This window comes from Manis pentadactyla, chromosome 4, assembly GCF_030020395.1.
Source record: "Manis pentadactyla isolate mManPen7 chromosome 4, mManPen7.hap1, whole genome shotgun sequence".
Taxonomy (NCBI): Eukaryota; Metazoa; Chordata; class Mammalia; order Pholidota; family Manidae; genus Manis; species Manis pentadactyla.
In genome coordinates this window covers 158,730,270-158,751,621 of record NC_080022.1, presented here as the reverse complement: position 1 = coordinate 158,751,621, position 21,352 = coordinate 158,730,270, and the positions used below count along the sequence as shown (strand labels likewise).

The 21,352-nt window shown below is 49.6% G+C and overlaps 2 protein-coding genes across 4 annotated transcripts in view; one reads left to right on the top strand and one right to left on the bottom strand.

The window, feature by feature from the left end:
* The window catches only part of LPO (lactoperoxidase), a 33,071-nt gene extending 31,607 nt beyond the window's left edge, over nucleotides 1-1,464 (top strand). For both annotated transcript variants that reach the window (XM_036879798.2, XM_057501315.1), the window contains 2 exons: nucleotides 251-488; nucleotides 678-1,464. In XM_036879798.2, the coding sequence (XP_036735693.2) occupies nucleotides 251-488; nucleotides 678-885 (446 nt within the window). In that variant the 3' untranslated portion in view covers nucleotides 886-1,464. The remainder of the gene's footprint in view (nucleotides 1-250; nucleotides 489-677) is intronic.
* A 1,204-nt stretch (nucleotides 1,465-2,668) lies between these two features.
* On the bottom strand, nucleotides 2,669-12,926 carry MPO (myeloperoxidase). Of its 2 annotated transcripts, none has more exons than XM_036879711.2 (14): nucleotides 12,244-12,926; nucleotides 12,071-12,148; nucleotides 11,827-11,920; nucleotides 11,333-11,508; nucleotides 10,995-11,118; nucleotides 10,756-10,885; nucleotides 10,479-10,685; nucleotides 9,345-9,663; nucleotides 7,441-7,601; nucleotides 6,022-6,277; nucleotides 5,393-5,563; nucleotides 4,383-4,620; nucleotides 3,466-3,680; nucleotides 2,669-2,759 (listed from the first exon to the last, which is right to left on the bottom strand). In XM_036879711.2, the coding sequence occupies exons 2-13, from the start codon at nucleotides 12,144-12,146 to the stop codon at nucleotides 3,473-3,475; spliced, it is 2,160 nt and encodes a 719-aa protein (XP_036735606.2). In that variant the 5' UTR covers nucleotides 12,147-12,148; nucleotides 12,244-12,926; the 3' UTR covers nucleotides 2,669-2,759; nucleotides 3,466-3,472. The 2 variants fall into 2 exon arrangements, with proteins under 2 accessions (XP_036735606.2, XP_057357934.1); XM_057501951.1 differs by having other exon boundaries at nucleotides 12,263-12,926.
* Between the last annotated feature and the right edge of the window lie 8,426 nt (nucleotides 12,927-21,352).

Genomic DNA, 21,352 nt, shown 5'->3' with positions numbered 1-21,352 from the left:
TGTTCTTCAGTTTACATGTTTGTATGGTGTTTACAGTGGTCTCTGGACCCATAGTAAGCGCCACATAACCTGCTAGCCCTCTTGAGACAGAAGTACCGCTGGTATAAAACAATGGATCCCCAACCACCCCATCCCAAATGCCCTGAGTCCGGACTTTCTGGGCCTGATGGAGCTGGAGTGGGTATGTCCACAGGGGAGGCTGTAGATGAGAAGTCCCTCAGAAGAGACAGCTTCAGCCTCTCTGCTCTAGGGTACAACTCCTGGAGAGGCTTCTGTGACCTCTCACAGCCCCAGACACTGGCGGAGCTGGGCGCTGTGCTGCGGAACAAGATGCTGGCTGAGAAGTTCCTGGATCTCTATGGGACCCCTGACAACATTGACATCTGGATAGGGGCCACTGCTGAGCCCCTGGTGGAAAGGGGTCGGGTGGGGTCTCTCCTGGCCTGCCTTCTGGGGAAGCAGTTCCAGCAGATCCGTGATGGAGACAGGCACGTGAGACCTCAGTGAGGAGGGTGGGGGGCAGGCCCTTCTTCAAGGGGGGGTCCCAGTGTCCTGCATGTGGGCTGGCCTAGACCTCAGTATGTGCCTGGTGCCTGTCTCTCCTCCCCTGTGCCAGAGTGGGGAGGAAGAGGCCCACAGCTGAGCTGTATGGAGACACCCTGCTTCCATCTCTGCAGGTTCTGGTGGGAGAACCCTGGGGTCTTCACAGAGAAGCAGCGGGACTCTCTGCAGAAAATGTCCTTCTCACGCCTTGTTTGTGACAACACCCACATCACCAAGGTCCCACTGGACCCATTCCAGGCCAACAGCTACCCCCGAGGCTTTGTGGATTGCTCAGACATTGATAAGCTGGACCTTTCTCCCTGGGCCTCAGTGGAGAATTAGGGGCCTGGACTCCACAGCCTCCCACTCTGGGCAGTAGAGCTCCCTTTGGTGCATGACGCCATTTAAAGCAAGTTCAGTGCCCGGACCCATTAGAGCTCCACCCCGCAGGCCCAGTACTCTTCACCCAGGTTTCTCTACACTCAGCAGGGCCATACTTCACTCAAGCCCAAGGCCAGCCGCCTCAGCCTTTCCAAATCTTCCACTTGAATCCCACTGCTCCCACCCTGTCCCCTCTGCTTGTGGAAGTCCCCCTTTCTGGCATAGCATAGGCCCTCTGAGATGCCCTTCAAGTCTAGCTTGCCAGACGTCACCCATCGTCTCCCTGGAACAAGTCTTGGCTAAGGCTGTAGGCTCTGCATGCTTATCTTTCCTCCCTTCCTTTCAAACTGGACTGTAAGCTCCTTGAAACAAGATGTCTGTCTGCCTTCACGTGTCTACTGTGTCACCCAGCATAGTGCTGGGCACACAGTGAGTGCCCAGTAACACCTGATGATTGACTAAAGATGCTGGCAATGGCACTGTGCCCTTCCAGAAGGCAGGCCTTGGAATCACCACCAAATAAACTAGATGTTTATGGTCCAGACATGTTGTGTCATTAAGATGTGGCATGCCCAGGTCTGTGGGGTAAGAGGGCATGGTCTGATGGGATTTCAGAGAGCTCCCGAAGAAAAGGAGGAGGCTAGAGAGAGGGCTGGAGATGGTGTCAAGGGCTAAAACGAGGAGGAAGTCCAACCTACACTGCCCTCCAGTGAGTTTCCCTTGCAGAAGCCCTCCTGGGAAGTACGGGGCGGTCCCTGGAGCCTGTGAGGCTGCTGAGGGGGCATCTCCAGAATAGTCCTTGTGTTGCTGCCCAATACAGATTCATGTTTTCATCTTTTAAAATACCCTTCCAGGTAAGGGCAGCCCCCTGACTGGGGGTGGGCGTGGGGGTGGAGGCGCAGGCCTTCCTGTGGGAATCAGCACCGGCTCCCGCACCCAACCTCCTCAAGGCCCTGGATGCATCCCTTGGCCTCTCTGAACACTCCTCTCATCGGCAGTGAATGCAGATGAGTAGTGATTAATCCTGAGGGTCTAATATGGCCTGGGGCTCACCCCTTCAGCTTCCCCGCTGCAGTACGCCTCCCCAAAAGTGGGAAGAAGAGGAGGGAGGGAATCCACCAGGCAGAGGTAGGGGTCAAGATCCAGCCACGGTTAGGAAAGTACCCTCCTTCCCTCCCTCAGCTCTGACCCTGTCCTCCTGGGCCCAGCCGTCTGCTGTCCCTGCCCTGGGAAGCTGGCCATGTGAAGCCAGGACCAAGGATGAGTCTACTGTTCTGAGGCTCTGAACCACTGGGCCAGGTGGCAGAGGTGCAGGATCTCAAGGTGCCCTGTTGCCCGGAGGGGCCTACCTTTCCATCAGACCTCTGCTCCTTCTCTCCCGCAGGACAACCCGGTGACCCCTCTTTTCCCCAGTACCTGACTCAGGCCGATACAGAGTGAACATGTAGCAAATACCAGCCAGAGCAATGAGTGAACGTGAGGCTTGGTGGCCACGCCTCCTGTTCTCTGGGTCGTGTGGATGGAAGCTGAAGGAGGAGGTTCTGCTTGGTTTGGCCTGGCCCATGGGTTTCTAAGAACTGAGTGCCTTCCATATATGCCACAGGAGGACTCCTGGGTATCCTCACTGCCCATTCACAAAACACAGGGCCCCAAGGCTCAGACCCCACTGGTTCAGGTCCAGAGCCCAGAGCAAGCCTCGTGCTGAAGCTCCAGCCCCACTGCAAGCATGGACAGAGTAAACATCTCCAGCAGTGGTGCTTTATTATAAAAAATGTCAGGTACAAACAAATGATACAAAAGGGCCAACAGGCCCCACTTCCTTTCTAGGCAGGCTCCTGTGGGTAAATGAGAGAACAGGGTAAGGAAGGAAAAGGGAAACTATGGACTGAGTCTGGCTTTCCTGAGCCCATTACTCAACTACCACACCCACCCCAGCTGCTAATGGCCCTGCCTCCGGGGCCACTGGTTCCCCTCAGCTACCTGGAATACTGTCCAGGTATGAGCTCCATCTGAACAGAAAACATGCTCTGTATGTTTCCCATGCCTAGGGCAGTGCCCATCGGATAGTAGGTGCTCAATAAATGAAGTACTAGTGGGTGCAAACAGGGGCCTCTGAGGGGCCATGTAGCAGGTATTTACAAAGCAGAAAACTCAGGCTCAGAGAGATTCAGTGATTTGTTCATGATCACACAGCTAGTAAGCTGCAGTCAGGATTTGAACCAAAGCAATCTGGCCCCTGAGCCTGTGTTCCTCACTGGCCTACTCTGCTGCCTTCTGTACTTAATACATAAGCAGCAGACACATGCTCACAAAAGCGACACACATACACAGCACATAAAACACTACCTGTGTTCACAGACAACACACATATGAAATGCAGTTTATTTACATTACAGGCATACACAAATGAATGTCTAGTCACTTATTTTCCCAGCTAGCCCCCAGAATAGAGATGGGCTCCCCTAGGAAGGGCCATCCCTGTGGTTCCAGCTGGCCAGCCCAGCTGTGCCCAGGATTCACCTCACCGTAGCACTGCCTTACCCAGCCTCTAGTCTGCGTTCCTCCAGGGAGCCAGGTCCAGCGGCGGGAGTGCACTGCAGCTGACAAAGTCCCGAGGGAACGTGTTGGACATGAAGATGTTGTCCTTGGACACAGTGGTGATCCCCGTGTTGTCACAGATGATGCGGGGCAAGGAGATCTTGGCCAGGGCCTGCTGCTGTCGTTCAGTGAACACACCTGTGTTCTCCCACCAAAACCTGTGCCATAACACCCACAGACCATGACCTGAGGCTCTCCTGGGCTGGGAGGGCATCAGCTGCCCGAGCTGCTCCCCAGATGCAAGAGGACCACAACAGACCCCAGCTGGCTCTACAGCACGGATGAGCTCCAGGCCCCACTGACAGCTCAGAGCAAAGCACAGCTGCCCCTTGGCTCTCCCTTCCCCCTGCCCAGAGGCCTCTGGGTACCATGAATGCTAGACAGGCTGCTGAGCCCAGCCTCACTCATGAAGCCCTGTGCCCTGGCCCAGCACTGCAGCCACAGAGGTGGAGAGACTCTTGGGGGTGCATTATTATTTGTCCATCAAGGGAGGGACCTTTATCTAATTTTCCCAAAGGTATAGCACAGGCTGGGTGAGAACTGAGTACGATGGATACCAGCACCCCAGGGAAACAATACCAGGAGAAGGCGAGGAAAGCAAGGATGGCCCTGCTCAGTAGTGATTGACAACTCTGTGGCTGCACCCTAAAACCTTAAGAGTGGCATTTTCTCTGTCTTCCCTCCTTCACAACCAGGGGTTCATGGGTTCAGGCAGCCCAAACAGGTTCAGAGCACATTAGGGATGACCTTGAGGCTCCCTGGAATACACTGGAAAAATCAGATTCCTCCCAGCCCTACCAAGAGGTTCCGGAGCAGCCCCACAGGCACATGGGCCCAAGCCGCCTGGCCTGCCTCCTCACCGGTCGCCGTCACGGAGCTTCCTGAACTGGGTCCCGATGAGGCAGGCGAGGAGTGGGCCCACGCGCCCGTTGCGCTCTAGGGGCTCGGCCACACCACCCATCCAGATGTCAATGTTCTTGGGTGTGCCATACTGGGCTATCAGCTTCCTTGCCAGGTTCAGGTTCCTCAGCACCGTAGCCAGCTCGTTCACCATGCTGGGCTCCGAAAGCCCACAGAAGCGCCTCCAGGCATTGTACCCTGCATGGGGATTGGGACAGAGGTGACTGCGGGAGGGTCCCAGAAAACCCAGCTACCCAATGCATGGAGACCATATGTAGAGGTACATGAGGGAGGGGAGGACGCGGAGGGGCTTCTCCTAGGCTATAAAGCCTCCAGGGAGCCCCGAAGTCTTAGCTCAGGCCAAGGAGACAGCCGGGTCTCTCCAGGTCTCTCTTTCCCTTGCCTTCCCACCCGAGAGCAAATCCTAAATTGCCGTAAGCCCTGCCAGGCCTAAGAATAGGAACATCTCACTGTCCCCTCGAGACCTCAGACCGGTGAGGAGTGAAATGCTTCTAGAAGGCTCAGCCACAGCAGCTGTCCCACAGCAGGCACAGGCTTTGGGGTTAGCCTGATCTGGGTTCACAGTTCAGCTTTGTTGCTGACTTGGGGGGAGAACCTGGGCAAGTTCTGTATCTCTGCAAGCCTCAGTTTCCTCACCAGTAAAATGGAAGTGATAATAATCTGCTCCCCTCACAGTTGATGTCAAATGAAGCAAAATGAAGCGTGATAGAGACAGGTTTTTCAGACTGGGGGTGGGGCTAGGGGGCTTTTTGTTATGGTGATGATGCTTCAAGTTTGAGGGCAAAACCGTGCAAAGGAGGAGTGGAAAAGGGATACACAGGCTGGGGGAGGTGAGGCCTGACCTCCAACTGCTTCCTCCTGTCAGGGGAGCTTTGGGCAGCAGGAGGCCCTGGAGAGGGCAGGGGCCAGAGTGGGAAGAGGGGAGGGGGAATCTCCCGCAGCCCGGTACCTGGGAGGCCGTGGTCCCGGCTGCGCTGCATGTTCAGAGCAGGCAGGTCCAGCCCGATCCTCATGACCTGCTCAAACAGCCTCTCCCGGATCTCGTCCACCACGATTTGGTTCTGGCGATTCAGCTTGGCAGGCGTGGCCATGAGGCCCCGGAGGATGGGGTCAATGCCACCTGGGGCAAGAGTAGCAAGGTTGGGTGTAGGATCTGCCTCAGTACTAGAGGTCCTATTGGAGTCAGGGACAAGTCCAAGGTGCAGTTGGGGGAAGTGCAGAAGAGGGCTGGGCACAGGCAGCTCCTGGTGCCAAGGTGGCCCCAGTGGTCAGCTCCTCACTTGTGCACTGGTCTCAGGGAATAATGCCATTCGGACTTGCAAGGTTGGGATGCACCCAGTCCCTGGCCTCCTAGGTTTCTGAAAGTCACAACACACAGGAAGGAGCCAGCTCCCTAGCAACTACCTCCACCCGCCCTTTAGTATTAGATGCAAAAGAAAAGTCAGCTGAACTGAGGCTGGCAGGTCAGGCTGGATCTCCAAAGATGGAAGGAAAGAGGGTTGCTCCTGCCCTGGCTCCCTGCGGCCAAGCGCACCTCTGCCACAGCCTCAGCTGCCACCTGGCTGAGGTCCCACTCACCTTCCAGCACTACCCTCCAGGTAGCAAAAAAGACCTTGCTGAGGGGAACTCGGGGGTTGGGCCCCATGGGCTGGTACTGGTTGTCCAGGCGGAACATGAAGGGCTGGATGAGGGTGTGGCCGTAGCGGAAAGCATTGGTGAAGACGTTGGCGATGCGAGGGTCCACTGAGTCATTGTAGCCACGGTACCTAGGCAGGTACTTCCTCATGGCCTCTGGCCCCAGCACCAGGGGCAGGTAGTCCCGGTAAGTGATGATCTAAAGAAAAATCACTCAGAATGGCTTCTCCACTCACTCTCCCTGCAGAGTCTCCACCTGCTCCTGGTTTGGGGGATCCCTCAGCAGGGGTTTGCCCCCCACAGCACCAGATCTGGCTCTAATAGAGTGGCCTGGAGTGGCATAAACAGAGTTCTGCTGCTTGCCTGCTGTGTGACCTTTGGGGCCAGTTATTAACATCTCCGAGCCCCAGATCCTCAAATATAAAATCAAGGATAATTATGCTGCCCTCTACCTTAGAGGATTAAATAACAAAGGGTTTTGCTAGTCACTTCCTTGCCCTTAAGTTATTAATATCTCATTTGTTTTACTAACCTATAAGCTCTTTGGGGGCTGGAATTGATCTCATTTTCCTAGGAATTACTCAGTGCCCAGCAAGTGCCTGGCTCACAGTAGGGTTCAATATGTGTTAGTGGAAGGAGAGGAGGCAAAACAGAAAAGGGCCACCCTAGATGATTTTCTCCAGTGAAAAGAGAAGATACAGAACAGTCTCACTCCAGCTTCTAGACTCTAGAATTTCTTCTGAGGCTTAAAGGAATCTTACTTCGGTCCTCAGTACAAATCAAAAACTCCCCCTCAGTACCTGCAATGCTCTCCCCCTCCAGAGTCTAGCAGTATTAGAAAGCTGTGCATGGGTTTGTGGGTGTGTATTTGTGTTGATGTTTGGGGAGAGGTTGGGGGTGACTGGATCATCAAAACTTGGGAGAACCAGGACTACTTGCCAGGGATAAAAGAGGATAAAGGGATTCGTGAGCTAGAACAGAGCCAAAAAGAAGAGGTGAGTGGGCAAAGGGGCCAAGAGAGCAAGGAGATGAAGGAAAAGAGAGGCACCTACAGCACATCTACTATGTGCCAGGCACTTCAGACCCACCTGCTTAACCCTCCCAATACTATGCCTGATGGACAAGAAAGGAGAAAGGGGATTGAGCCTGGGAAAGAGGGATGGGAGGCAGGTGAGCCCTGTCAGGCACTTAGTATCTGCCAGGTGTTTTTGTTACATCCTTTAATCTCTACAGCATCATGGACAAAGAGGCTGAGGCTCATGGTTTCACCTACTGGGGTCACACAGCTAGGATGTGGCTGGGGCATATTTGGAGCCTACACTTGCCTGACCCCTGGTATCACGGATACTCACGACTGCCTACCTGGACCATGGCTCCCACGATCTTCCGGGCTTCCTGGTAGAGCCTCTCTCCATCCCAGAGTGGGTTCATGCTCTTAAGCTTTGTGGCCAGTCGATTGTGCTCTCTCAAAAAGAGTGTGTGCATGGAGGTGAGCTCAGGCATCTCACTTGAGCGGGTGTCCCCTTGGGGAAAAAAATGCTACTGTCATTCCTAAGACTTCTATCCCAGAATGGACCTGCTCCATGGAAACTCCCTCCCAAGCCAAGGCCTAAAATGCCCCCAACCCAGCCTTCCTCTCCACCCATCTTTCCACACCACACTTAGTTTACACCTCTCTTAGAAGGCTTCCCTTGCAGCCCCAGTCCACCTTAATAGCTTGTTTCTCTGTTTAGACGCACAGCTGGTTGGAGATGCCCATCTGGCAGACATCAGATCTGACACATGACTTGCCACCTTCTCATACCTGAGACTGGGAGCTCCTTGAGGATAAGGACGATGGCCTGTGCCTCTTTGTGCCTGACCCTTCCACCCGACTCACAGATAGACACGTGCAGTTGAATACAGTGCCTGGTACTAAGTAGGTGGTCCACAAAGGCTGCTGGTTGACTTACTCTCCTGTTTCATGATGGCCAAAAAGCGGCATGCTGGTCCACCTCAGACACAGCTAATGACCACAGCACTCTGGCTTGCTAAAATTGGATAAAACCTCAGAATCCTTCTCAACTCAGGGATCTAGAAAGCCACTAACATCTGATCAGAGTTGCCATCCCCATGCTTACAACATACTAACTGTGCATCTGCTCAGGGGAGGGGTTTAGGGTACAGGATGCTTGCAGCCCATATCTGAGACAGTTCAAAAGAACTGAAAGAGACTGCTGAACCCTCTAATCCTCCCCAACCCTCCTTTGGAAGGACCAGAGAGTTAGGGCCAGGCCCATACCAGTGGGAAGAAAATTCTCTGAGAGCAGCTTTTCCATCCCATGAGCTGCCAGAGGGACATGCTTCTCAACTCAAGGCTGGAGGCAGCCACAAACAGCTAAGGAATGCTCTTCTTCCCTCACTAGCCCAGAAAAGTCCACACTGGAGCTGACCGTGATTCTCCTCTCCACTGGCACCCATTTGATTCTCCTCCCCAGAGCTCAGCCAGGGGAGTGACTATCTGGAGCCACCAGGATTTGAGGCTGGGAGTTGCAGAGGGAAGGGCCTCAGCCCCACGATCAGGTTTACATGAAAAACCATTGGAAAATTGCTGGGCACAGGCAACATCCCTGCCCCAGCTGTAACCCCAGGGGTGCCAGTTGTTCAAATTTAAAATCCCACCCTTTCTTAATGCAGGGAATCAAGATGAGCAGGAGGTGACATTCTGGAACAGCCCTGAATTGATGAAAATGCCCTACATCTGTGCTGCCCTTTACGGGAGCCACTCACCTATGAGACTACTGAGCCCTGGAAATGTGGGCTGTGCAGTTCAGGAAACGAATTTTTAATTTAATTTAAATTAATTGACATTTAATTGAAAATAGCCATATGTGGCCAGTGGCTACCACATTGGATAATACGGCCCTAGAGGGTGAGGGACCCACGTTGCTCTCTGCCCCTTTAGTTCCCCCTTTCTGAGAGACTCAACTCTTTTCTCTGCCAGAATCCAGAGAGAGAGACAAAGAAAGGGATGGACAGATCCTCAGCTATCCCCGAGTCTCCTTCTTAGATTTGGATTTTTGTTCTTTGTAGTTGCTTTTCTGCAGGGGGCAAGGGTTATTTTTGTTTTTGTTTTGCCTTTCTGGCTCCATCCAACTTGTCACCAAGGCAACTGGCCTAACATCACGAGGCTTGTAAGGACAAAGCCTGAATACAAACTCACAGGCTGCTCTGCGGCTCCAGCAGGGAGCATGCCTGCACCACCCCAGGTTCCCACGCAGGCTGACCTGCCAGGAAGCAGGGTATGTGCACTGAGCGGTTGGTGAGGAGGCAGGGGTCATCATGCAGGTTGTCAAAGGGCAGCAGGGCCCGGCCATTGTCACTGAAGCGGGTGTTGACAGCCAACAGCCCCAGCTGGTTGGTCGTGTTGCGCAGGTTCATGGCCAAAGGGTCCTCACTGCCGTACACCATGCTGGCGTCCACGAAGGAGGTGAGCGCATTGATCTGGTTGCGGATAGTGATGTTGCTTCCTGAACAGGCTGGGCTGGAGCGGAAGAAGGGGATGCAGTCCTGTTGGTTCATGATGCGGGGGTCGTTGGGTGGGATCTGCAGGACAGAAAGGGATCGGGCAGCTCATCGAGGGCAGGGAAGTGGGCAGGAGCAGCTCCCCCAGGCAAGCCTATGAAGGCTGTGATCCCACCTGGAGCCCAGGACCAGAGGGGGAGACCCAAATATGCAAACAGGGCTTCCTCAGGAATTTCTCAGGTCTCCCTCCATCCGCAGGGAGGCCCCAGCCTGAGGTTCCACCAGCAGAGCATGACTGAGCCTCGGGGAGACGGCTCGGAATGTGCGGCTCCCTGGAGGCCGGTGGGCGGGTCCTCGGGCCCGTCTACCTAAACCTCTTCTCTCTATCCTGGCTCTGCCCCTCCCTGCCCTGCCCTCAGGATATGGTCTCCTGCTCTCAGCCACCCCCTCTTCCTTTTTCCTGCCCTCTTCCTGCCTGTCTCCCTTGTCCCTGCCCTGGCTCTCACCCTGGCCCCGTCTTTCTCTCCTCTCATTTCAGTCCTTGTCTTTGGGATTCTCCTTCCTTTCTCTCCTCCTCTCCCTACTCAGCCTGAGCCTCACCGTCCAGTCCACTCAGCCCTGCTGAGACCCCACAACCCAGGCTCGGGATGTAGGGCCACGGTGCCCCTCTGTGGGGAGGAAAGAGGACTGAGCACGTGCACTAAGGACAGAGGTTTGAGGAGCAGTGGGACAGTCAGTGCGCAGCCCAGGGGTGGGAATGGGGAGGTGGGCAGGCAGCCTTGCTCAGGATCTGGGGAAGGAAAGTGGGCACAGAGGGAGCGGCCGTTTCCAGGAATAATGCCCCTCTTCCCACCAGGGGTCGGGGGAATACAGGGCTGACAAGAGGAAGGGAGCACCTTGAGCGGAAAGCAGGGCGGCTGCTTCAGGCAGCTGGTCTCACAGTTGACGCCGGTGATGAAAGAGACACGGGCAGCTGGCTCGGGGCTGAAGTCGAGGTCGTGGTCGATCAGCTGGCCCCACTGCATGAACATGAGCGAGCGCTCCTGGTCCGGGGTCAGCTGCTCCGTGGGGAAGCGCACGATATCATTGGAGACAGCGCGTGCCTGCGGGACACCGAGCGTCAGGGCCGAGCCGAGGGGCCGGGCCTCGCCCCCTCTGGGGGCCAGTGCTCACCAGGGGCACCCTGAAGCCGCTGCGCCTGACCCCGGGCGTCCAGCCGAAGGGCAGTGAGACGCCGTCCTCGTACTCGGCGGGCAGCCAGCGCGCGAAGGCGCGGTTGGAGGCCCCCAGCGTGGAGCTGCGTCTGCAGGGGAAGGACAGGGCGCTGACAGTGGCACGGCGCCCTGGGGGCTCGGGATGCCGCCCTGAGTGGCCAGCCAGCCCCCCGCGGACCACGCCGCCAGCGGCTGCACCTGTTGTTGCAGTGCCCCGTGATGGTGCGGTACTTGTCTCTCTGCGGGCAGGTCACCCTCACATTCTGGTAGGCGCAGCCACTCGACCTGGACAGCAGATCCAGCTGGGCGGGTGTCAGCACATCTGCAGGCAGGGAAAGGGGGGGAGTGGGAGCTGAGCCCCCCATTTGCTATTCCAGGCTAGGGAGCCTTGGCTGGAGGAAGCAGTCTGAAGACATGGGGAGGGGACAGGCTTGGATGCTCCTGAGACTCCCTGGAAGGAGGACTTGGGGGAGTCACTGGGAAGTGGTTAGGGTCACTAGTGGAGCAGGGGGCTGGGATTGTAGGAGTAACAGTACCAGTGACATTGAAGGGTCGTGGCCACAGGGGCTGCAGCTTCCTCTTCAGCAGGCCTAGGGCTACATGCAGATAGTCAGCAGCCCTCACAGCTGTCCTGGTGGCGGCCACTGGCTGCTTGAAGTAGGACAGGAGGTCCATGGGGCTGGCAGAGCCACTGCGAAGCCGCTGCTTGAGGCTGCTTGGAGAAGGGAGGAGTGATGGCCGGAGGAGGCAGGCAGGACCCTCAGCAGGGCCCCAGCCCCAGGGGATGGACATGGGACAATATAAACAGACCCACAGACAAGGTTTGTCTCTATAAACAGGGTATGGACCTGGGTATCTAGACAGAAGCAAGGTCACGGGAAGGATGGTTTCTGAAGATGTTCACACACCTAAGGACACCAAGACTGACAGACAGAAGGCCCCACCCTACCCACTAACTCCTCATGTCCCTTCCTTCCCTGATAGCCCTGGGGCAGCCCTGCCCGGAGCTGGGCAGGGCCGGGTGCCCCACCTTTCCCGCCGATCCTTGTAGGCCTTGTCCACTAGCCGCTTGGCCTCCTCCATGCAGGTCAGCACCATCGAGTTCTCCACCTCCCCCATGACAGCTGCCCAGAACAGCGGTCACAAGGTCAGCAATAGGCCCAAAGCCCCCAACCAGGCCCCAGAGCCAGGGCGGCCTGCCCTGAGGAAGGGAAACCCTGAGACTTGGAACCACCCCCAACATGCCACCTTTGGGCGTCTTTCTGAGCCGTTACCTGGGGCAGCACTCTCAGCGGGCTGGGGCATGGCCAGGACAGCCAGGAGCCCTGCGAGCACCGGGAGCAGCTTCATCTCTGCAACAAGACCCCAAGCCCAGTAAAAGTCACAGCCCACAGTGCACTGGGGAGAGAAAGCCCCACACCCCTTGTTCCCAGACCCTCACTCCCACCTGCACACTCCAGGCCCACCTTGGTGTGCCCTTCCTAGGGACAGTGTCCAGGCCTCCTTGAGGGAGGGTCCACAGCACCCTTCCTTTGCCAGCTTCAGTCAGTCACCTCCCAGGGCCCCCCTCCAAAGCTCCCGTGTCACTGGCAGCACCTCTCAGCTGAATCCAGGCTTTTATGTCCCCTGAGCTGGGGAGGGGCGGGGCAGACGAGCCTGCCCTTGCAAACTGACCTCTGCCTCCTCCTCACTAGGTTGGGGTGCACAGAAAGAGGTCCCCAAAGGGTGAGTGGGGTAGGAAAGGAGGGGCCGGAACTGTTCCCAGCTTTGAACTCAGCACCCCCACCCCCAGAGTTTCTCAGCTTCCCATTGTGTGCCCAGACCAGTGCTGTCCCCACAGCAGACGGACAACTAACCCCTGCAAAATTCTGACTAAGTTGAATATCCAGGGTTCCTTTGAAAGGAACTCCATAGATGATCATGTGGTTTTTGTCCTTCTTTTTGTTGATGTGGTGGATGATGTTGATGGACTTTCGAATGCTGTACCATCCTTGCATCCCTGGGATGAATCCCACTTGGTCATGGTGTATGATCCTTTTGATGTATTTTTGAATTCGGTTTGCTAATATTTTGTTGAGTATTTTTGCATGTACATTCATCAGGGATATTGGTCTGTAGTTTTCTTTTTTGGTGGGGTCTTTGCATGTTTATGTCTAAGAGATTTTTGCCTATGTTTTTTTCTAAGAGTTTTATGGTTTCATGACTTACGTTCAAGTCTTTGATCCATTTCGAATTTACTTTTGTGGAAATGTTCAGTCAGGAAGTAACAGCCTGAGTAATTATGGGAAATAGAAGAAGGAGTAAAGGAGAAGGGGAGACCTGGAGTGTTGCTGATCCCCCACCCCAGCAGTAACCTAGCCCCTGTGGCCAACCCTGGTGGGCGGCCCCCCTGTGCCTCCCATTCTTGGCAAGGGTTAACGGGACAGGAAACCTGGCTGGAGACCGTTGGGCTTCACAGGAAAGAGGACCCCGGGGGCTACAGGCTCAGGACAGGGGTAACTTCCTCTCCATCTCTCCCCCTCCCCTTTCTTCCTGGCTTTGGTAGGGCACTGTCTCCAACGCCCTTGCCTTCTGCTCAGGGGGTTCCAGAACCAGGAGAGAGCAGGGCTGGCTGTGGTCAGTGTGTGGCTGTGTGATGCACCCCTGGGCCTCTGTGGGACAGGTTCAGTGCAGTTAGGGGCTTGGGTTAAACTTTAGGGTCTGAAATAGAAGAGGGGGAAGTTTCTTCCCTGAAGAAGTCTGGCAAAGGGGCTGGCGTTCTCAGGCAGGAAGGGTATCTTGTGACTGACAACGGTGTTTGCCCACCTCCCTGGCCCCTCATCAGGCTGGGCACATGCCACTCGTGGCTCCTTTGTCCTCTGGTCTAGCCACACCTCCTATTTCACCCACCTGCCCATTTCATAATATGATACCTATGTGTAGATATAATATGTATGCTAAAAAGTGGTAAGAACAGACTTTAAATATTGTTCTGCAACCTACTTGTAGTACTTAACAATTTAGCCTGGCCATTTTTCTATGCCAGTTAACACAGATTTACTTCATTTTTATGTCTGCATGATATTTTGCCTGAAGTGCTATGATCTATTCACTAATCCTCTCCGTTAGATACTTTGATTCTTTCCTACTTGTACTATTATAAACAAGACTAGAATGAACATCTGTGGAGTTAAATCTCTAGTCACATCTTAAATTATTTCCTTAAGCAAAAAACCCTAGAAGTAAAATTGCTGCATATTTGGGTATCTACATTTTTAAGGTAGCCTGGGTGGGAGCACCTATTCCCCATTGCCCTCATCAGCTCAGAAACTCAGCGTCTTTTTCCTCTTTTAGGGGAATTGCCAGGACTGAAGCGGGAAGAGATGTTTAATATAAGCCCCACATAGCACAGATGAGAAAGTTGGAGCCCAGGGAAGGAAATGCCTTTGCCAAGGGGACCAGTGTGGCCCAGTTCAGAATAACTTAGCTGTCAGGTCTCTGGACTTCCACACCAGGGCTCTTTTTCCTGACCTTTCATTCAGACATTTATTCAAGAAGTAGTTATTCAACCCTTGCACCTGCCAGGTAGTGTGCTGGTCACTGGGCGGACTCTGCTGAACACAGCGCAGGCCTGGCCCTCAAGCTGCACACAGGAGGACCCAGAAGGGCAATCCTTGTGCAGGCTTCTCTGGGAGCGCCAAAGAGAAGCACCTGAGCCAGCTGGGGGCACTTAGGAAGGTTTTCTTTTTTTTTTATTATTATTTTTATTTTGGTATCATTAATCTACAATTACATGAAGGACATTATATTTACTAGGCTCCCCCCTTCACCAAGCCCCCCCACATACCCCTTCACAGTCACTGTCCATCAGTGTAGTAAGATGCTGTAAAATCATTACTTGTCTTCTGTGTGTTGCACAGCCCTCCCCGTGCCCCCAACACACTATACATGCTAATCGTAATGCCCTCTTTCTTTTTCCCCACCCTTCTCCCTCCCTTCCCACCAGTCCTCCCCAGTCCCTTTCCCTTTGGTAACTGTTAGTCCATTCTTGGGTTCTGTGAGTCTGCTGCTGTTTTGTTCCTTCAGTTTTCCTCTGTTCTTATACTCCACAGATGAGTGAAATCATTTGGTACTTGTCTTTCTCCGCCTGGCTTATTTCACTGAGCATAATACCCTCTAGCTCCATCCATGTTGTTGCAAATGGTAGGATTTGTATTCTTCTTATGGCTGAATAATATTCCATTGTGTGTATGTACCACATCTTCTTTATCCATTCATCTACTGATGGACATTTAGATGGCTTCCATTTCTTGGCTATTGTAAATAGTGCTACGATAAACATAGGGGTGCATCTGTCTTTTTCAAACTGGGCTGCTGCATTCTTAGGGTAAATTCCTAGAAGTGGAATTCCTGAGTCAAATGGTATTTCTATTGAGCATTTTGAGGAACCTCCATACTGCTTTCCACAATGGTTGAACTAATTTACATTCCCACCAACAGTGTAGGAGGGTTCCCCTTTCTCCACAACCTCGCCAACATTTGTTGTTGTTTGTCTTTTGGATGGTAGCCATCCTTACTGGTGTGAGGTGATATCTCATTGTGGTTTTAATTTGCATTTCTCTGATGACAAGCAATGTGGAGCATCTTTTCATGTGTCTGTTGGCCTTCTGAATTTCTTCTTTAGAGAACTGTCTATTCAGCTCCTCTGCCCATCTTTTAATTGGATTATTTGCTTTTTGTTTGTTGAGGTGTGTGAGCTCTTTATATATTTTGGATGTCAACCCCTTATTGGATCTGTCATTTATGAATATATTCTCCCATACTGTAGGATACCTTTTTGTTCTATTGATGGTGTCCTTTGCTGTACAGAAGCTTTTCAGCTTGATATAGTCTCACTTGCTCATTTTTGCTTTTGTTTCCCTTGCCCAGGGAGATATGTTCAAGAAGAGGTCATGCATGTTTATGTCTAAGAGGTTTTTGCCTATGTTTTTTCTAAGAGTTTTATGGTTTCATGACTTACGTTCAAGTCTTTGATCCATTTCGAATTTACTTTTGTGTATGGGGTTAGACAGTGATCCAGTTTCATTCTCCTACATGTAGCTGTCCAGTTTTGCCAGCACCATCTGTTGAAGAGACTGTCATTTCCCCCATTGTATGTCCATGGCTCCTTTATCGAATATTAATTGACCATATATGTTTGGGTTAATGTTTGGAGTCTCTATTCTGTTCCATTGGTCTGTGGTTCTGTTCTTGTGCCAGTACCAAATTGTCTTGATTACTGTGGCTTTGTACTAGAGCTTGAAGTTGGGGAGTGAGATTCCCCCCCCTACTTTATTCTTCCTTCTCAGGATTGCTTTAGCTATTTGGGATCTTTGGTGTTTCCATATGAATTTTTGAACTATTTGTTCCAGTTCATTGAAGAATGCTGCTGGTAATTTGCTAGGGATTGCATCGAATCTGTATATTGCTTTGGACAGGATGGCCGTTTTGATGATAGTAATTTTTCCTAGCCAGGAGCATGGGATGAGTTTCCATTTGTTAGTGACCTCTTTAATTTCTCTTAAGAGTGTCTTAAAGTTTTCAGGGTATAGGTCTTTCACTTCCTTGGTTAGGTTTATTCCTAGGTGTTTTATTCTTTTTGATGCAATTGTGAATGGAATTGTTTTCCTGATTTCTCTTTCTATTAGTTCATTGTTAGTGTATAGGAAAGCCACAGATTTGTGTGTGTTAATTTTGTATCCTGCAACTTTGCTGAATTCCGATATTAGTTCTAGTAGTTTTGCAGTGGAGTCTTTAGGGTTTTTTATGTACAATATCATGTCATCTGCAAATAGTGACAGTTTGACTTCTTTCCAATCTGGATTCCTTGTATTTCTTTGTTTTGTCTAATTCCTGTGGCTTGGACCTCCAGTACTATGTTAAATAGCAGTGGGGAGAGTGGGCATCCCTGTCTAGTTCCCGATCTCAGAGGAAATGCTTTCAGCTTCTCGCTGTTCAATATAATGTTGGCTGTGGGTTTTTCATAGATGGCCTTTATTATGTTGAGGTACTTGCCCTCTATTCCCATTTTGCTGAGAGTTTTTATCATGAATGGATGTTGAACTTTGTCAAATGCTTTTTCAGCATCTATGGAGATGATCATGTGGTTTTTGTCCTTCTTTTTTGTTGATGTGGTGGATGATGTTGATGGATTTTTGAATGTTGTACCATCCTTGCATCCCTGGGATGAATCCCACTTGGTCATGGTGTGTGATCTTTTTGATGTATTTTTGAATTCGGTTTGCTAATATTTTGTTGAGTATTTTTGCATGTACATTCATCAGGGATATTGGTCTGTAGTTTTCTTTTTTGGTGGGGTCTTTGCCTGTTTTTGGTATTAGGGTGATGTTGACTTCATAGAATGAGTTTGGGAGTATTCTCTCTTCTTCTATTTTTTGAAAAACTTTAAGGAGAATGGGTATTATGTCTTCTCTGCATGTCTGATAAAATTCCAAGGTAAATCCATCTGGCCCTGGGGGTTTTGTTCTTGGGTAGTTTTCTGATTACCATTTCAATTTCGTTGCTGGTAATTGGTCTGTTTAGATTTTCTGTTTCTTTCTGGGTCAGTCTTGGAAGGTTATATTTTTCTAGGAAGTTGTCCATGTCTCCTAGGTTTTCCAACTTGTTAGCATATAGGTTTTCATAGTATTCTCTAATAATTCTTTGTATTTCTGTGGGGTCCTTTTTTTTTCCTTTCTCGTTTCTGATTCTGTTGACATGTGTTGATTCTCTTTTTCTCTTAATAAGTCTGGCTAGAGGCTTATCTATTTTGTTTATTTTCTCGAAGAACCAGCTCTTGGTTTCATTGATTTTTTCTATTGTTTTATTCTTCTCAATTTTATTTATTTCTTCTCTGATTTTTATTATGTCCCTCCTTCTGCTGACCTAGGAAGGTTTTCTTGAAGAGCTGGTGCTTGAAGCATGGTCAGAAGCTGACCAAGTGGACAGGGAGGAAAAGCATGCTGAGCCCAGAGAATGACACAGAAAAGGCCTCAACACAAGTGAACTTCATTATATAGCTCTAGCATGGGGGTGGGGCGGGGCAGGCTGAGGGCTGACAAGGCCGGCAGAGGCCTGAGACCCAAAGCTCATTCTGACCTCCTGAGAAGTTCTTGTCCTATAGGCTTCACGGAGCTGTAAAGTCTGTGAAGGGCATGGTCAGAGGTGCGTTTGAGAAAGCTCCCTCAGGCTGTGGAGTGGAAGGTCCAGAGGCTGAGAGCCAGGCAGGAGGCATGCAGTGATTTGCGGGCACAGAGAGGCCCTTCCCAATTTCTCACAGGCCTTGATGTCAGCAATTGTTTGAAGAACTAAAGCCTTTTCAAAAAATGATGTAAAAATGGTACCTTTGCTCTCTTCACACATGGAGGTTGAATTCTCAAATGTATAATCCCCAAACCACCTGCCTTTGGTTCAGAGCTGGAGCTGTAGACCTGCATTTATATGTAGAGGCTTAAGATGCTCTGTGACTTTACAATGTTTCCAACCAATTAATAAGGAACCAACTGGTCCTCTGTTGATCCCTCATCTTGGCCCTAAATGTCTGACCCAGGTGTATTCAAGATGCAAGAGGCATGAGCCTGCAGTGATCAGGAGAATACGCCTGACTGAGGAAATACTCCAAACCAGCCTTGTTCCCTAAATTACCCCCAGCTCCTCATCTTGGGGATGGCCTCTGGAGGGTGCTGCTGGGACTGTCCCATCTGGAGACTGCAGTCCTTGAGAGGCGTTGGGGAGGCTGCCTTCCGTTCCCCTCCCCCCATCTCCATACCTTCCTCTAACATCCTAACCCTTAGAGTGGAGTCCAACTGCCTGCGGGGTAACGGGCCCTCACTGCTGCCACTTGCAAAATTCTTTCTTAATGCTGTTGAGGAAACAATTCAGTTGGAATTACTGCCAGATTTCCTGTGTGTATGTGGCTGGAGAGGAGGCTCTGGAAGCTGACGATGGGGCAGGGGCAATGACTCCTCAGGCACCAAATGCACCCAAAGACCTTGTTTTCTCTCTCTTTAAATTTTTTAAAATTAAGTTTATTTTGAGTAAAATTAAACTATCACAGGTAAGATTAAAGCTCCCTTTAGATTAGGTTATTGCATCATACCCAATTCTAGGTCTTTTCCTCCACCTCTTAGACATAACACTATTGTCATTTTTGTGTTTGTCCTCCAAATCTTTTATGCTACATTCATTAGTATATATGGGTCTATGGGAAATATTCACCTTCCTTTATTTTTCCATAAATGATACCACTATACATATCATTCCACAGGTGCTTCTATTGCTTGCAGATCTATCATGTGTGACTTAAGAGTTAACCATCTCACTTTTTAAATTATTACATAGTATTCTCTAGTTTAACTATACCTCCATTATGTGAGCATTCCTCTATTTATGGAAGCTGACATTTTCTCACTTCCTCACTATTCAAAACAAGACAGCAAGTTCCATCTTTGTACACACACACGTGTTCTCCAAGGTAAAGATTGAGAAATGGGCCATGGGCTTTGTGCATTTAAAATTTTTAATAGATAGATATTGCCAAACTGTCCTCCTAACTTTGTAAAATTCTCATGGGTAAAGAGTTTTACTGATTTGTAAAACTTACATATTCTGGATAAACACTAATCTGTCAGCTGTTATGCCTATTGCTAATGTTTTTTTTCCAGTCTGTCGTTTTTCATTTGTTTTTTATAGGGTCTTAATTCTGAGGTGGTCAAATTTATCCATCTTTCCTCTATGGATTTTTCTTTTCAGACTTGTTTAAGAGGATCTTCTCTTTTTCACAATCATAAACATTTTCTCCTATATATTCCTCTAATACCTTAATATTTTGACTTTTCCCATTTATATCATAAGCCATCTGGAATTTTTGTGTGTGAATAGTGTAAGGCAGGCAAGCTATTTTCATTTATTTCCAAATGGATAACAGTTCTCTCAATGGCTTTAATTGAATAATCTGTTGTTTCTCCACTGAATGAAGATACTTTTATCACTTGCCATAAATGTGTGTTTATTTCTAGATTATTCTATTGTACTGATCTACTAGTCTATTCATCAGTTCCTCTGTCATTACCTCATTGTTGCAATTACCATAACTTTCTAATGTGTTTTGATTGCTGGTAGGATAAATTCTTCTTCATTCTTCTTTTTCAAAAGAATCTTCAACATTCTAACATATTTACCCTTTCTTATGAATATTTGAATGTCTCATTCCATGAGAAATCCCACTGATACTTTTATTGACACTGTATTCAATTTATACATAAATTTGAAGACAACTGTCATTTTTATGATATTAAGTATTCCTATCCATGTACATTTATTCATTCAACATATATTCACTGAGCACCTATGTGCCATCACTATTCTAGAGACTGGGGATACAGCAATTAAATTACTTGCTATCATGGAGTTTACATTCTCAAATAATACACCATTTTATTCAATATATAATTTCATTTAAGTCTGTTTTCATATTGTTTTACCTTCCTGTTAAGTTTGTTCCTAAGGACTTCCTTTTTGAAAAATGTATATAAATTTGGGTATTAAGATTCTTCACAGAACTTGTAAATCTTGGAAGTATTTTCCTTCTCTTAAAAGCATTCAGGGTGTTTTTAAACATTAAAAACTTCAATATGCTTCTTTTAGTCCTCTTTAGAAGGTAGATTCACAGATCTGAGGAGCACTGGACATTTTAAACCCACCATTCTAGAAAGGCTGCACTATTTATTGAACAAGATAAAAATTTTTAGAGAGAGAATATTCAAGCTTATATAACTTCAAATAATGGTTCCCAAATTTGTTTAGGGTAGTATTGTAAATGTAAAGACAAATTAAATTATCTGATTATACAAATGTTTAATGGTTATTCAGTTAACCTCCTTTATACTTGCAGTTATTGGTGGTGGTGGTGGCAGTGGTGTGGAGGGGGGCGGTCTTAAGTTTCCATTTAAAAAGTTTTAAAAAACACTAAAAATGGCAATTGCCTCCCTTGACTCTGGCCCACTCCTCCCTTGGAGTGTATGCACATGAAAGGTTCACTCTGCTTTGCTAAAAAAAAAAAAACACTAAAAATAAGCACTAAACTCGAAGTAAAAGAATTCAACAGTATCTTTACTAATCAGATTTGTTAAAAGTTTCAAAAGACTGACAAAGCTAGTGCCAGTCAGCAGGTGAAAAAATAAGTGTAGATTGGACCCACACCATAGGATAGCAATTTGGCAATGTCAGTCAAAATCCAAAATGTACATTTGCTCTGGCTCAGCAATTCTACTCCCAGGAAGGAATTTATCCTTCAGATGCATTCTTAGAAAAGGATAAAGATACCTACTACTGTAAGTAGTGGTGTAATCTCACCACACCCTTATTGTTGTCCTGTACATATTCTTCAAACTCAGCAAGAGGGACACAAGCTAGGGAATAGGTCTTCATCCACTTGGAATAGGCCAAGTGGAGTTTGTCCCAGAAAAGTACAGTTGGTTTAACACTTACAAATCAAGTAATAAAATTTGCCATAAGTAAGAAAGAAAAATTGTATGATC